At 38.0% G+C, this 16,052-nt stretch overlaps 1 protein-coding gene across 1 annotated transcript in view; it reads right to left on the bottom strand.

The window, feature by feature from the left end:
- ttll5 (tubulin tyrosine ligase-like family, member 5) overlaps positions 1-16,052 on the bottom strand; it is an 84,103-nt gene that overhangs the window by 57,649 nt on the left and 10,402 nt on the right. The window contains exons 6-12 of the mRNA XM_059352658.1: positions 15,787-15,917; positions 14,974-15,056; positions 11,929-11,998; positions 11,711-11,795; positions 8,720-8,821; positions 8,535-8,626; positions 8,191-8,298 (exon numbers count right to left, since the gene is read on the bottom strand). Coding sequence (XP_059208641.1) covers positions 8,191-8,298; positions 8,535-8,626; positions 8,720-8,821; positions 11,711-11,795; positions 11,929-11,998; positions 14,974-15,056; positions 15,787-15,917 — 671 coding nt within the window. The remainder of the gene's footprint in view (positions 1-8,190; positions 8,299-8,534; positions 8,627-8,719; positions 8,822-11,710; positions 11,796-11,928; positions 11,999-14,973; positions 15,057-15,786; positions 15,918-16,052) is intronic.

The raw sequence follows: 16,052 nt of genomic DNA, 5'->3' as shown, positions 1-16,052 counted from the left end.
ACGACGACAAACATCAAGTAGTTTAACTTTACAATGTGTTTGGTCTTTCAATTAAAGCTGCACTGATTTTACATAGCGGATTAGTTTACTCATCATGAGGAGTTCTACTAAACGGGGGCATGGAGTTTGAAAGACACGGGCATTCACCAGACAGGGAGACTCTAACGAAAGATCCTATCAAATTGCACTATAGGAAATTTAAGATCCAGGGTTTTTCCAGGCTGCTTCCATTTTCTTCTTTAATCTGTCTCTCGTGAGTCCCCAAACTTTATGGAAGTGGAACACTAAAGTGGAGTACTCTTTTAAGATTGTCACATTGTCTCCAAAAAATAATTGTACGTTTGTTCCCTACTCATGTTTTCATCATTTGTATTAACCACCTGCCCAGATAGGGTTAGGATAAGGGGTAGGGTTCGGGTTAGACGAAAAATGATCAAACATTTTGAGCCAAAGCTTCTAATAAAAGAACTGTAAGGCCATAGCATGCAGCTAAAACACAGCCTTAACTACAACAGTTCAAACAAACAAAACTTTTTTTTTGGTCTAAGACTAATCCTACACCTACCTGCCGGCAGACAGGTTGGTTGGAAGAGGTTAAGAGAAGAGAAAATGCACAATGGATTTTTTTCATGGGGCTACATTACATTTAGCTTGCAAGGCAGCTGGATTCTTGCAATATCACAAGATGACAAATCCATCTTTAAGTAATGCATTACTAATCATACAGCCCTTGGTTCATTGGGCAAGAGGCAGGGTACAGACCAAGGTTATAATAGTTTTGGATTTTTCATTAGTTTTAGTTTTAATTTCGTTGTGAATTTTTGTTTTCAAATTCAGTTAGTTTTAGTTAGTTTTAAGAGTGAGTTTTCTAGTTTAAGTTTAGTTTTTATTTTTTGAAAATGCTTAGTTTTAGTTTAGTTTTTATTAGTTTTAGTGTTAGTTTTAGTTTTTTTGTAATGGGCTTTACGTTGGGTGGGAGATTCAAAGAGGTCATAATAAATTTTGCCTTTATTTCCTTTGGTTTATCCATCTCAGCCCCAATAAGGTTATTAACTGTTTTGAATTTTGGTTGGAGTGTAGACATCCCAGTCTCAGTAAACATATTCACCACGTGTTGCATGTTCTAATAGAAACACTGAATTATGAATGAAAAAAGTTGACAAAAACGAAAACTAAGGACATTTTCACAATAATCGTTATCGTTTTTTTAAAAACTCTAGTTTTTATTTTTATTTCAGTTAACGAAAATGTTTTTTCAATTCTAGTTTTCGTTACTTCGTTAGTTTTCGTTAACTATAATAACCTTGGTACAGACAGACAATCACGCTCACATTCACACCTACCGGCAATTTAGAGCCACCAATTAAATCTAAGTGCATGTTTTTGGACTGTGGTAGGAAGCCAGAGGACCCGGTGAGAAGCCACGCTGACACGGGGAGGACATGCTAACGGAGATTGAACCAGCGACCCTCTTGCTGTGAGGCAAGAGTGCTAACTACTACACCACCGTGTAGCTCCAAATGGTTAATAATAGCTATAATAATACATTTTATTGATAACGCACTTTACGTTTGAAACAAGTGTTACATATATTAAAAAAACAAGATTTACAAACAAAGCACATTAATCAAACAGTAAAAAAAAAACACTTTAAAACAAGCTTTGTACTATTAACAAAGCAATAAGAAAGTCAACAATATGCCACAATATGGTTCATCCAATCACCTGCCAAGTATTTTTTGAAAAGGCCTGCCCTCCTCCAAACAGTTTTCAATGACGGCTTACAGGCAGCTCAGGTGGCTCTGTGTACCAAACCATCTGGCAGCGTGAGATTAATATTACACGGGTCAGGAGGTCGAAATATGGTAGGGTCATGCGGTACAAATTGGTGTTACTGCGAACTGTATTTTTATGCTGGAAGTGAGCAAAGTTTGCCGTACATCCCTGAGCCAAGAGCAGCAACTGAAGCTGCCACTGCCATCTTTAACGTCTTTAACTTCTGAGGATGGACTGGACCCCCACTGCTACACAGTACTCGCTTAAGCAGAGCATTAAGATTTTATTTTCCACTTGCCGGCTTCTAGCCACTTCTATATATAAAAAAACGCACAGAGAAAACATCTTGGGGAACAGCTTACTGGAATAAATGGGTTTGAGAATGCAGTGCCTCACCAGTGGCACCACAACAACAGGGGAAAATGGGGAGGTGTTTTACACCACCTCACCAGCCCCCGACATGCAGGCTCCATGTGCCGCTCATTTTCCTCCAATTAGGGGCAGACGCCGCTCCTGCTCCATGTGCCTGCCGAGCCGCTCGCTGCTAGACACGTTTGTTCTATGGCTCGACCGCTGCCGGGTGAGCGCTGTTAAATGTGCCCGCAGAGAGCCCACAACAACCATCACAGACAAGGAGAGGAGAGGCAGCGAACATGCACATCACACCCATTAAAGAGTGAGGGAGGGAAAAAATTGTGACAGAGTAAAGGGATGATGAAGAGCATTTTTTTTGTTTTTTTATTATTGGATGGGCGCTGCTGGAAACTTCACCACAAGAGACAAACGCCCAAAAACAATAATCTCCCCACCCTGGCCGTGCAGCCGGTTGGCCCACAACAACAACAGCAACATAAACTATTTCCTTCATGTGTGTTTTCTTCATAGGCGAGGACAATTGGATTGCTCTTGCATCATTCTAAGATAAATTACTGCCCCTGAATTTCCCCTCGCTGTTGCAGGGAGTACAGTTTGGAGCCACAATCGTGAAAACACTCAGAGGACAACAAATTGAAATAACAGTTAACACTCTATAGCCTTATTATGATAGCGGGACCCAATCCATTAATCATTCTTTTTAACAGATTTTGAATTATACAGCAGCCACACTGTCATCACAGACATGCCGACAGTGTGCTGCAGAGCCGTGTGGGAGTATCTGACAAATGTAAAACAGGGAGAGTGGTTCACAGACGAGGGATCCAACCACACTCAGCACTTAATGAGGGACGTTCAGTGGAACACAGGACCAGTAAGTGGAATGTTTTGTGTGTAATAAAATAGGCCTTTGGCTTGGCTAATCAGATCTTAGTCAAAACATCTCGTAATCAGCATCCCTCAGCAAAAAGCCTGTCCATTAATCACACGGCAGCGGTAAGGAGCTGCATGGGTGGCATTTTCTCCCCACAGACACACACACTCTGACACACACTTCTTACCAATGTAAAACAAAAAATCTGTTGTTTTTATTTCTTCCCACATTAGACATTACGGAGCTATAAAAAGCTTTTGTTACAGTATGCCCATTTAGATACGGATGTGCAATTTGAGCAAAGGGAAGAAATCCCATTTGAAAACAATAAACATAGTATTAAAGCATTAATAGACATTAAAATGGCAGGGCACAATTTGCAGTAAATTAAGATTATAATGTGCTTTATGATCTTGCATGGCTCCTTTCCAGACAAGCCAGAGAGCGTATAAACAACTCTAAACAATGGCTGCCTTTTATCACATTCACCGCCCAAACACGCATGTATTTGCTGCCCTGCATTCTGATGCTTTACCTGTTTACAATTACATGCAGCTGCCAGGGCACAAGATGAATGTTGGAGGTTGCAGGAGGAGTGGGGCAGTAGCGAGGGTAAGTGCAAGAGAAGGCGAAAGGGGAGTTGAAGCTGACAGCGGCTGACTGAACATGACTCCTTGGTGGTTTGGGTGGGATTAATTTAAGAGACAAGCAAAAGCCCACAGAGATACACGACTGGACTCCCGGAATCTGAGACAGACCTGTGTGTTTGTAAAACTAATGCTTTACACTGGTTCCTGCATGTCTCTGTGTTCATTCTGTCCATACATACTCACACACGCAACACGACCACACTGGAAGAAACAGATCAACAGAGAGAGGGTGAGGGTGGTCCTCTTGGAACCGTCACTGTCTGTCTTTGGAAACTTAAACCTGTAGACAGACTATGAATGCTGTAATTAACTTGCTTCAGGCCATTTGAAGACAACAAAATTACACCAAATTCAATAGTAAACTGATACGGCTGAAGTAGGGAAATAGGCATGATCACAGTAGACCACAGTGTATTATGTATCTCAGGAAAAGGTGTAGAGCCTAATTGCTTTTGTGCAATACAATGACATTGATGTAGTATCAATGTCTACTCAGATTTCTATAGGCTTATGTATAAGATTTCAACATTGTTGCACGTGAATGTAAAACACCCTCGAACACCCTTAAACGTAGAAGCAATTATGTTGTTCCTCATTGTGTTATTTCAAATCCAATATGGACTGAGTAGAGTCAAAATAAAACAGTGAATATTAATAAAAGTAATAATCTCAAAGATTTTTATTTAAATAAATGTCTGTTCAGTCACTATCTTTTGCCGAGCACAATGGAGACTGACACCCCGGCCCACTGTGATGACATTACAGGGAAAAATCACAAACTCACATCACAGATTCACTTTTTTCTGGTCTTTGCTAGTGTTGCGAGTAAACAGCTAATTGGCTGAACAAACAAAGAAAATAGCGATGACTACTGATGATGTTTATTCAGAAATAGTCTGATCTATAAGGAATTTTTGAGGCCGATATTGACTTTGGAGGGGAGAAATTAATCGATGACCGATATTTTTTATGTGGATTGTGCACTGATTTTTCACCACTCTGCAAATGTACCCAGAGAGCTACTTTCTCAAACTTAATCATATAATATTTAACATTGTTATACGTTATTATACATTATACAAACAATGTATTATATTGTCAGGCAAAATTATAAATGAAAAAGAAAAAAGAAAATAAAGAATAAATAGGAATAAAATAAACAGCTAAATAAACAAAATTATTGTTCAGTCAAGGTCTAATTATCAAAAAACCAGAGCCAACACCATTTCTAACTCATGCCAAGCAACATTTTCTGCATTATATATTGTGTAAAATTTCATAACAGCACATATCATATGCAGCATATATGCCGATACTGATAGGCCAATATCGGCCAGTAATATTGGTCAACCAATATATCTGTAGGGCTCTATTCAGAAAAAATTGAAAGTGGGATTCAAACAACAAACTTCCATATTGACCCTTTGCTAAGTCCTGCCCTTTAATGCAGACTAGCCAATCATAGTGTAGAATGTGCCAGTTCAGACCATGGTCAGACAACTATACAGCTCTGCTCCACAGACTCTCATGCAATCTTTCCAGATTTCCTTTATTTTCAGGCTGATTTCATGGCTTTTGAGCTTGTCGTGGTAAGCTCTGTGCATAGGGAGTATAGAACATTATTACCTAGCACTTCTATGCTACACTAGCGACTGACGGTTTTCTTCAGGGAGTGCAGTGACAATGTGGGCTCCATGCTAGCCATGGCAGCTTGACAGAGAAGCAGTGGCTAACAACAAAGGGGTGGAGTGCAGCGAAGGGTCAATTATTGTCTATCACCACAGGTGGCGCACAACAGAATGAAACAGAGATCTCCTAGATCAGGGGTGTCAAACTCTGGCCCGCGGGCCAAATTTGGCCCGCAGTGTAATTTTATTTGGCCCGCGAGGCAATACCAAATTATTATATTATTATTGTACTATAAAAGCTGACCCGCCGGTATTATACAGCGCATTTACCACTAATACTAGATTTATTATTGTTATTTTATTTTTAAATATATCAACCTGTTGAAAAAGTTTATTTTGATATTTAAATCAGAAGGATGCAAATAGAAAAGAGGCATACGATTTTTATTTAATTTTTATTTAATAAATTAATGACATTGATGTGTTTTTTATTTGAAATTTGATTTTGCATGTCTGCACTATTTAGTTATATATTGTATGTTTATAAGCGTTGCTGGTTCCATATTTAATGTTAAAGCAAAACACGTTTGGTATATATTAAAAGGTTTATTTGTTCAATGTTGGCCCGCAATTTTATTCAAGTTTTAAATTTTGGCCCATTGTGTATTTGAGTTTGACACCCCTGTCCTAGATTGTAACATTACAGAGTATTCTCTGTTGTTGCCTACAGAGCTACACAATACACAACACAAAAGATGGCACCAGTCCAGGGCCATCAGTAGGATTAATTTTTAATTCCATATTCTATTCTATATAATACTTAAAATATATATCAGATGCTTTTGTTTATGCAAAGGCAGAGTTTTGTTTATATTTGATAAGGAATGTAAGTATGGTGCAATGCTTTATGTAAATTGACATGTTATCACTGCACATTCCATGAAGCATTTTTGTGATTGGGACACAGGGATGTGTTTCAACAAATATCCCAGGCCTACCTGAATTAATGAATGGATGAGAATATGAGTAAACTTGTTTTTCAATCACACTAGAAAAATGTGTCATCTGGTTGTTTATACGTGTCTATATGACATGTGTATGAGAGCCAGGTTGAGGCTTGGTAAGCCACATTTCCCTGTAAATACCTACATGGTCAACATTCACACCCTGGGCTAATGTGGTTTTTCAACCTAGCAGTTATGCTCGGGGTGCAGATAGCATCTTTATGCAGGCGACTGTCTGATGGTGTGAGTCGTTGCTGCTACGCGCCCCATACAGCCCAAACAACCACCAATCAGGGGGGCTATTATGTCTACAGAAGCCTGTCACAACTGCAAAGCCCTTTATTTTTCTAACATCTGAGAGGTGAAAGAGAGTGTGAGCAGGGGGAGAGAGAATCATAAACAAACAGAAACAGCGAGAGAAGAGGAAAAAGAGACAGTGGTGCTGAGGGAGGCTTGGCCAACGCGCTCGCTTTCAAACCCCAAATCTCAGAGAGACTGCCAGACAGAGAGAGCGAGCGAGCACAGACAATTAGTGCCAACACTAACATGGGTAATGGCTCCAAAATGGAGTTCACACGAGCCCGCTGCTAGGCAAAAGCAGCCAAGAAAACAGTCAGCCTAAATCAGGCAGTCCTGAATGGCAATAGAGAGGAGGAAGCAAATTCCTGCTTCAGTCAATAGGCCCTCCACGACCCGGCAGCCAGTCAGAGGGCAGCAACAGGCAGGAAGGCTCCACACTGAGGAATGACTGTCTACAACCTCAGATCGGCTCAGTGGAGGAATAGTATAGAGGAACTGCCGGACAATGAATATGAAACTGAAAGGAAATGTGAGGGGTGGGGTCCTGTGTATGACTAAGTATGTGTGAGTGAGAAATTCTTCTGAATCTGCAGTTCTCATGTTTTTGTACTGGACACCTTGTTTACTAGTCAGTTTCAAGGTAAAAGAAAAACAACAACAACAACAAGGTGTGTAGGTGTAAACGTGCAACATTTTGGTGGACTACATTGATTCACTTCATTTTAAATTATATAAAAATGATGCCGTGATGAGTTTTTTGTTTGACATGGTTTTCCCATATGAAAGGTTTAAAAAAAACTTTCAGAAGGGGCTGCTCTACTCTTTCTCCCTCATTGAGAAATTGTGGATCTGAAATTGGCCTCTGCCCCGCCCACCACCGCAGCTAGGTTGACCAGTGCGAGCCGGCCACAATGCTCCACGGCACCACAGCACAAGTGGTTGCGAAACATACAATAATATTGGCTACAATGTTACAGCATGTTTTTTTGCTCTCTGTAGTGAAAATTATGCCCTCTTGTCACAAAGTTGCACAGAAACATACCACTATAGCTCTCCCATAACATTTCCATGGCAACTCTCCTGTTCTCCTGTAAAGGGTGGACTGCCTGGTTTTGTTACTCCATGTTTTTCTCCTGTTATGTTAGGGAGGTAAGACTTTGTCATTTGGTTTTGGTTAGTTAAAGTTATTATTTTCTAGACTGATTCTTTGTTTGTTATTTTGGCCTTGGTCCACCCTGAAGCCTAAAAATATGTGTCCAAATATGTATTAGTAAAAAAAAATATTTTTTTCTGTACCTTCAAAGTCTTTTTGGTGGCTACTTGGGATTTGGGGAAGATGGGAGCCTTTCATGCTACGTTCTAGGCACCCCTAGACTGGGCTGTAACAACCAAAAAACGTTTTGAGCTATGTTTAAATTGATGTAGTTTAGATTGTGTTTAGGCCACTTCCTGAACAAGAAAGAAACTAGAAGATGTTACTTTTCAAATTAAGAGTCATATTTGCATTTTGTCTCTAAAGTTATTCCTTTCCAATTGGTATGCCAATTAGGTGAAACAGTTTAAGAAGAGTATGAAATGATTACCAAAGCAGTTTGTCTTGTGGGGGACAAACATCTTGCAGGCGGTGGCTATCTGTAGTTCAGCACTCAGCACAGCTTTGATGATGAGGTCCTCCACCTGTCTCATCAGCACTTAAAGAGACAAAATAAAGGGATGAGTTTTCTGCAGCACTCAAGAATCCTTGTGTTCTGGTGATTTGACTGATGCAAACTTTTTGTTAGAATCTGAAGGAGAAAATCAAGAAGGGTTCAGAAATGCATCAACTAACTGGGTCAGTTGAACCCCATTATCTTTGCATGGGCATTAAAACAAAAAGGGAAAAAAATTAAAAGGATGAGAAAGGGAAAAAAATGAACATTTGACTCACATGTGGTGTCCTTCCCTTCCTGCTTCAAATACCTCAACACTGCACTCATACTCCACTTGTTCCCATAATCCTCAACTTCAGGGTCATCGCAACTGAAAGGAAAGAAATGCACTTCAAACGCTCATGTTCTAATAAATGGATGAGTCGATCAAGCTTCCCATAACAGCTCCACATTCACTCATTACCTGACATAATCGCTGCTCTTTTTGTTCACGCTGTAGTTAGTGAGATGCATGAAAGTGTTCTTAATGTTCTTTGAAGTCCGGTCGTACTTGACTGTTGCAAATCTGCAGACAGATGGCGTTTATTTGTGCAAGAAAGAAGAAAAACATTTCTGTCATCCAACAATTTCGCTCCATATCTATCTGCCATAATGGCCACATTCATAACACGACTGAAATGATGGGGGCATTTTGAAGAGAGATTACTTTCTGGCAGTGTTTAAGAGGAGTGGATGCCACATGTGCAATAATGAGAATTCCTGGCACGCAATGTGTACCTGAATACCAACACAACCCAAAGGAATGTCAGGAGATAAAAGTGGGATTCAGAATTTGGCCGTGATTTATTGCCCACAGTTGATAATCAAGCCAGCAAACAAGAGGGCGGTGTCACTCTGTTTCCAACACCTACCTCTATCAGACTAAAGTGAAGGGCCAGTTGTTCTATAAATCATCTACCCACTGCTGACCTACCTGCGCCTGACAATAGCCTCTTGTTGCATGCATAAATGATTCTTGCTCTGAATAGTTACATCCAATAAAGCCTGATTACACAAAGTTATCATGAGATATCATCTTTGAACAATGATACAATCAGCAACATTTGATGAGCACATCCTACAACTGGAACAATAGAGCGCTTTGTTTCACAGTCAGCACTGCAGCGCACACTGCACAGCGGTTGGTCTGAAAAGTTAAGGCTGCCCTCTTCTGGCCACTGAATGAGCACCAGTGGAGTGCCTAGTGCATGAACCACACTGAAAAAAAGCAAACTGGGTGTCTGTTACCTTATCCTTAGTCTAACATGTAGCTTCTACTATATACAATTATGTTTTGTGGTTGAACAATTTTAAAACATGTAGTTTAAACATAAAATGCAACAATTTTAAATTTACTAGAATAATTTATGTTAAAACAACCCAATTTGCTTTGTGTTTTTCTTTTCTCAACTTGACACCAGCTGGGGTTATATAGGTTGAATAAATGAATAATTACTATTATGTTCATTTTCATATGATAAAGGTAATCTTTTAGGCTAAACCACTTCAACCTAGCTTTGTTTTGTTGGCTCATCACAATTAATTCATGTACTGGACCAATTTAAAAAGTAATTGTAACTACCCCATTCAATTAAGTAACTCTTAATGATATCATACACGTTTAAATGGCCCAAGAAAATTATGTTAGTATGTTACAATTACCCTTACAAATCTAGTTGGACTGGCCCCTGGTAATTAATTAACAGTAACGCAAATACATCATGTTGACCCAACATATTTACATTTTGTTCACTCAACAAAATTGTTTCTCATTAAATTAAAGCATTTTATTTAGGTGGAAATTATTTCCATAATTTTATTACGTTCTGGGAACAAGTTTTTTTTTTTAGTGCAGGCTGAAAAACAACTCACTTACAGCCTACTTATATGTATAATCATAATTACACAATGATATATTTTCTTAAAGGGGAACTTATTATGCTCATTTTCAGGTTCATACTTCTACTAGAACATGTTTAGCTGCCTTTTATGTTCAAAAAACACATTCTTTTTGTGATACTGTCTGCCAAAATATAACCATATTCACGCTCGGTATCAGTGTCTGTCACTTTAAGACCCCCTCCAGAAAGTGTCCATTCTACTCTAATTTCTGTGTTTTTGGGTCTTACACATTTGCATTCTCTGCATTTCTGTATCATTACTGCAGCCCATAGATATATGAAGAAAACTGTATAAAACATTGGAAGCAAGGCGCCTTTTAATGTTTGTAAAAGTTGCTTAGTGGTACATGAAGTTAAAAGAAATTGCCTTCATAAAAATTGACCCATATCTTCTGCATCTATGACCAATAAAGCAAGCACAATAACCTTGCCTCCCAGCTGCAACATGATTGAAAGAAAGATATTAATTTCAGACTCAGCAATTAGTGGACTTCCTGGGGGCCTGGAAGGTGCAGAGATACCGAGAGCACGGATGCAAAAGACCCAGAAAGAATCAGTCAGAGCAGACTGGGCTGAAAGAGACAGGCGATGAAACAGAGCGTTTCCAGCAGAGGGAGAATACAGGTGTATTCAAACAGACGATAGGAGAAAAAAGGTGTTCTTTGAACATTAAAGCATATGTTCTAATTGTAACTAAATCATGAGCATGAACTTGAAAATGAGCAAATGTCCCTTTTAATTATTTTATACTATTATACACTACCGGTCAAAAGTTTTAGAACACCCCAATTTTTCCAGTTTTTTATTGAAATTCAAGCAGTTCAAGTCAAATGAACAGCTTGAAAGGGTACAAAGGTAAGTGGTGAACTGCCAGAGGTAAATAAAAAAAGGTAAGCTTAACCAAAACTGAAAAATAATGTACATTTCAGAATTATACAAGTAGGCCTTTTTCAGGGAATAAGAAATGGGTTAACAACTTAACTCTATGGAGTCTCGGGCTATGTTGTCCATTTTTGAATTCTTTTCATGTCTTTTTTTGTCATTTTGTGTCTTTTTTGGTCATTTTGTGTCTTTTTTAAGTCATTTTGTGTCTTTTGGTGTCTTTTTTTAGTCCTTTAGTCCAACATAAAATGTGATTTTGAATCTTTTTTTTACTTTCAAAACACTATCATGCTCAAATGATGCTCAAAATTCTGGAAAAGTTGGTGTGTTCTAAAACTTTTGACCAGTAGTGTATATTAAAACTGCACATGTGTAAAATACGTATTTAGTCAATTGGTAAATGCTTTTCTCAATACTGTTTACTCTTTACGTTCAGGGCTTATCTATGTTATTTACATCTTATTTTGTCGGAAGTGAAGCCAAGAAAACAAACATTAAGCATTATGATGGCAACAGCAAAAGCAATTTAAATTGTGCTGTTACATTTTTTTTGTACCCCACAGAATGAGCAATTACCATAATGTCAGGTAATCATTATGTCACAAACAAAACAGAACCCACACACGGCTCACCTAGCCAGTCCCTCCTCGTACACATAGATGAGGACTGGATCGTATGATGTCACCAATACGTACAACCGTACATCAAACTTGAAATCTGGGAGAGTAAAAAAAACACTTAAAATAATAATTAGAGGAATTTCCACGGATGATTTCAAAATGGCAAAACAATCCTTACAAAACTTACAATAAGGTTTGGCAGTAGCAATTAAGTGGCGAAGATAACTCACCGTCTATCAGCAGTGGGTTATTAATGTAGCGTGACACCAAGATGTTCTCATCCATTGAAATCTGATTTGGCTGCAGAAGATAAACAGAAACAAGGCAATATAATTCATTGAGGAAGATGAAGGAAGTAGATTATAATATAGGTTCATATGGAGGGAAAATGTCATCAATAGACCAAGTAACATAACAACAGTGGTGGAATGTAAATAAGTACATTTGCCGAAGTGCTGTACTTAAGTGCAATTTTGAGGTACTTGTACTTTACTTGAGTATATCCATTTTATGTAAACTTTTATTCTAATTCACTACATTTAGAGGCAAATAATGGAGTTTTTACTCCACTACATTTAGCTGACAGCTTTAGTTACTTTTCAGGTCAAGATTTAACATGAAAAACATGATCAATTTAAAGTAATGAGACATTTTCTTCAATTAAATATTAAAACAGTATATGAAGTACTTAAAATGAGCCCTGTCTTTACAAAGCTAAAATTCTGCTTACATAAATGCATCACTACAAATAACCTAATTATATATTTAGAAAATATATCACAACCTGAGGACATTCTGCATAAGGAGTACTTTTACATTTGATACTTTTGATGAACATTTTGATGTTGATACTTTTGTACTTTAACTTCAGTAACTTTTGATTGCAGGACTTTTACTTGTAGTGGAGTAATTTCAAAGTGTGGTAGTAGTACTTTTACTTGAGTAAAGAAACTGAATCATTTTTCCACCACTGCGTAACAGCTGATATTGTAGATTACAGTGAAGTAGCTGCAATTTTTAACCACACAAGTGTGACCTAAAAAACTCAGTAAGAATAACATTTCCATGGCAAATGTAGCATTTTTTTATGTTTTGCAGGCCTCCATACTGTATTCACATACAACAGCATTAAACACTGAATTCCAAATGGATGATGTGACACTGCTGTTAACCATTAACATCAAAGAATCATCAAGAAAAGTTGGAGAATGCAACGACACTGGCCATAGCAGGTCAGCATTCAATAACAGCCTATAAAAACACAATCTGGTGGTGGGAGATGGGTCATTTATGAGGTTGAAATGTGTTGCAGGTGGCGAAGTTGAGAAGAGATGGAACGGAGGGGGGAGGCGGGGTAACCTCAGTGCTGGCTGCAGTTCAGAGAAAAACCTGAACCAAAAAAATGAACGTATTTCTTTTCTTTCTCTCCAAATATCGCTCTGACATTCTTTCCACTGTTTCATAAAAATGCCTGAGAAGAAGAAGGATCGTGCATATGTTTTCCAAGAGTGAGAACCTTGTTGAGCTCCTCCAAAAGCCGGGGCCTTGGAAGAGTGTGATTTACTCCGCAAAGCTTATTAATGTCTGAAACACTGGGTGATACTTATGTCAAAGACAGCTGTATCTGCACACCCCTCCACACACACAAATAACATCTGGCCAACTGACTGTGTCAGTTCGCACAGTATTTTTTAAGTCAGTACGCTTATGGTTAACTCCCACTGGGTTAGTCATTAATGTGAATCTGTGTTAAACTTTTCACACACAATATTTGGTTTGCTTATCTTATCTTAAAGATGAGTTGTTTCCCTGTGTTTTCAGTCTATGCTCACGTAAGGTAACCATCTGCTGGCTGCAACTTCAAAGCTATCTTACATGTGAGTAGTATCAGTCTTTTCACTCGCAGCACAAAGCAAATACTCATATTTCCAGATATGTCAAACTTTTACTTTAAAGGGTAGTTAGATTTTTTTGAAGTGAGGCTGCATGAGGTACTTATTCACAGTAAGTGTATCCCCTACAGTAGATGGCTGTCGGCAGGAAGCAGGCAGGAGTGGTGGCACGAAAGCTACGCAATGCACTGCTGTGCTGTGGACAGGGGCAGCAACAAAATGTAATTTACAAACCTCAAAAAAGGCCCACCTAAAAAAAAAATCAGTTAGTCAGTTAAGTGTCCCTATATTTAGAATACATTGCCCTCAGACAGCTCAGTTTACATCTACACAACTGAAGCAATTATACATGCTCTTTTCAATACCTCCAGACTCCAATGACGAAAACAGTCATTTTAACTTGCAGAACACAGGAACTGCTGGTCTACCGCTGCCTCAATAGTTTAGTTTGTATTATTATTTGACTTTGGTGAATCCAAACCAACCCTAAAGCCTAAAACAAAGTGACACAATAACGCAAACGGTACAATTGAGGCTTCAGGAGGCCAGGAACTCCTGTGTTCTGCAGGATAATGTAAAAAAAATAAACAGGGCTGACAGCAAGGTAAAACAGTAAAAATGTTTAAAATATAGTATATACCTCTGTCGACAGCCATACATTGCTTAGCTTCGGTGTTAGTACTAATGCCTGCTTCTCCTGGGGTTATACACTGACTATGGATAAGTACCTCATACAACCCCACTTCAATAAATCCAAACTTGGAACCAATGTTCCATGAGCATGTAAGAAAAAATTTTTTTTCACTCCCTCACATTCAGTGCTGTTTTACACACTGTTTTACCCTTCCTGATATGTTGCAGGTCAAATTGTCCCGTCAAAGTTTAAAAATCTAAAAAAGAAAGTATTTTTTCATAAAAACAAAAAAAATGTAAAATGTAAAATAAAATCTTAAAAAAGTAAATGTCATTTGAAACCATTGTATTTTATGGTATGTACATTATATATTTAGGTCTTTCCAATGTACATAAAAAAAACTTTTAACATGCATTTTTTATGAAAAATGAGTGAATTATCCTCATTGAACCATGATCTGTGAGAGGGAAAGAACACCATTGTACTAAATATTGATGGAAATGGTTAGTAATGGAGTTATGAATAGAATATAAACAATGTTTATTAGGATTTTTAGTTTCTGACACTTTCTGATAATTAACATGCCCCGGATCAAATTGACCATTGAGGAATATTGCTGTTCCTCAAAAAAGAACATAACAAGAGGGTTAAACAAAAAGAACATAAAAAGCACATATTTAAATGAATCAAAATATACCCTTTTTTTATTTTGGGTGGGAGGTGATATATCTGTGGGCAAAATCACTCACATTGCTGACCAAGTAGATGCCTCGCCCTCTTGAAGATGCTACTGGTTTAATAATCCAGGGGCCCTTGTCCTTGGCAAAACAATCTGAGATGTAGGAAAGAAAGACAGGAAAAAGTTAAACGTATAATGTACACTACCAGTCAAAAGTTTTAGAACACACCAACTTTTCCAGAATTGAATTGAAAATGATGCAGTTTAATGTCTCAGTGTACTCTGAAATGAATGCACATTTGCAACATTTAAAATTCTTTATTGAGCACGATAGTGTTTTGAAAGTAAAAAAAAGATTCAAAATCATATTTTATGTTGGACTAAAGGACTAAAAAAAGACACAAAATGACCAAAAAAAGACACAAAATGACAAAAAAAGACACAAAATGACAAAAAAAGACACCAAAAGACACAAAATGACTTAAAAAAGACACAAAATGACCAAAAAAGACACAAAAAGACACAAAATGACTTACAAAGACATGAAAAGAATTAAAAAATGGACAAAATAGCCCAAGACTCCATAGAGTTAAGTTGTTAACCCATTTCTTGTTCCCTGAAAAAGGCCTACTTGTATAATTCTGAAATGTACATTATTTTTCAGTTTTGGTTAACCTTACCTTTTTTTATTTACCTCTGGCAGTTCACCACTTACCTTTGTACCCTTTCAAGCTGTTCATTTGACTTGAACTGCTTGAATTTCAATAAAAAACAGGAAAAGTTGGGGTGTTCTAAAACTTTTGACCGGTAGTGTATGTGTTTAGAATAAGCAATGCTTGTTGTAAACATATCATCAAACAGGATCAGGTGAGAGGTGTCTTACTGCAGAATTCCTGGTACTCAGAGGGAAGCACAAAGGTCTGAGGAACGATGTGGAAGTTTTTGAAGCCATGAGTCTGCTGCATTCGCTGGATGTTTTTATACAGACGGTCTTTACGTGTCAATTCATATGACCTGGAAATGAGCAGAGCCTCGGGTTTAAAAATGCTCCAGTGCTCTACTCCACAGCTCAAACACTGACAGAACGAAAATACATGCATACATAACAGCCATATATCGCCCTCTGCCTGACAGTATGATTCATTTCAT

This window comes from Centropristis striata, chromosome 16, assembly GCF_030273125.1.
Source record: "Centropristis striata isolate RG_2023a ecotype Rhode Island chromosome 16, C.striata_1.0, whole genome shotgun sequence".
Classification (NCBI taxonomy): Eukaryota; Metazoa; Chordata; class Actinopteri; order Perciformes; family Serranidae; genus Centropristis; species Centropristis striata.
Note: the sequence above shows the minus strand (reverse complement) of the source record. Positions and strands in the feature narration are given on the sequence as shown.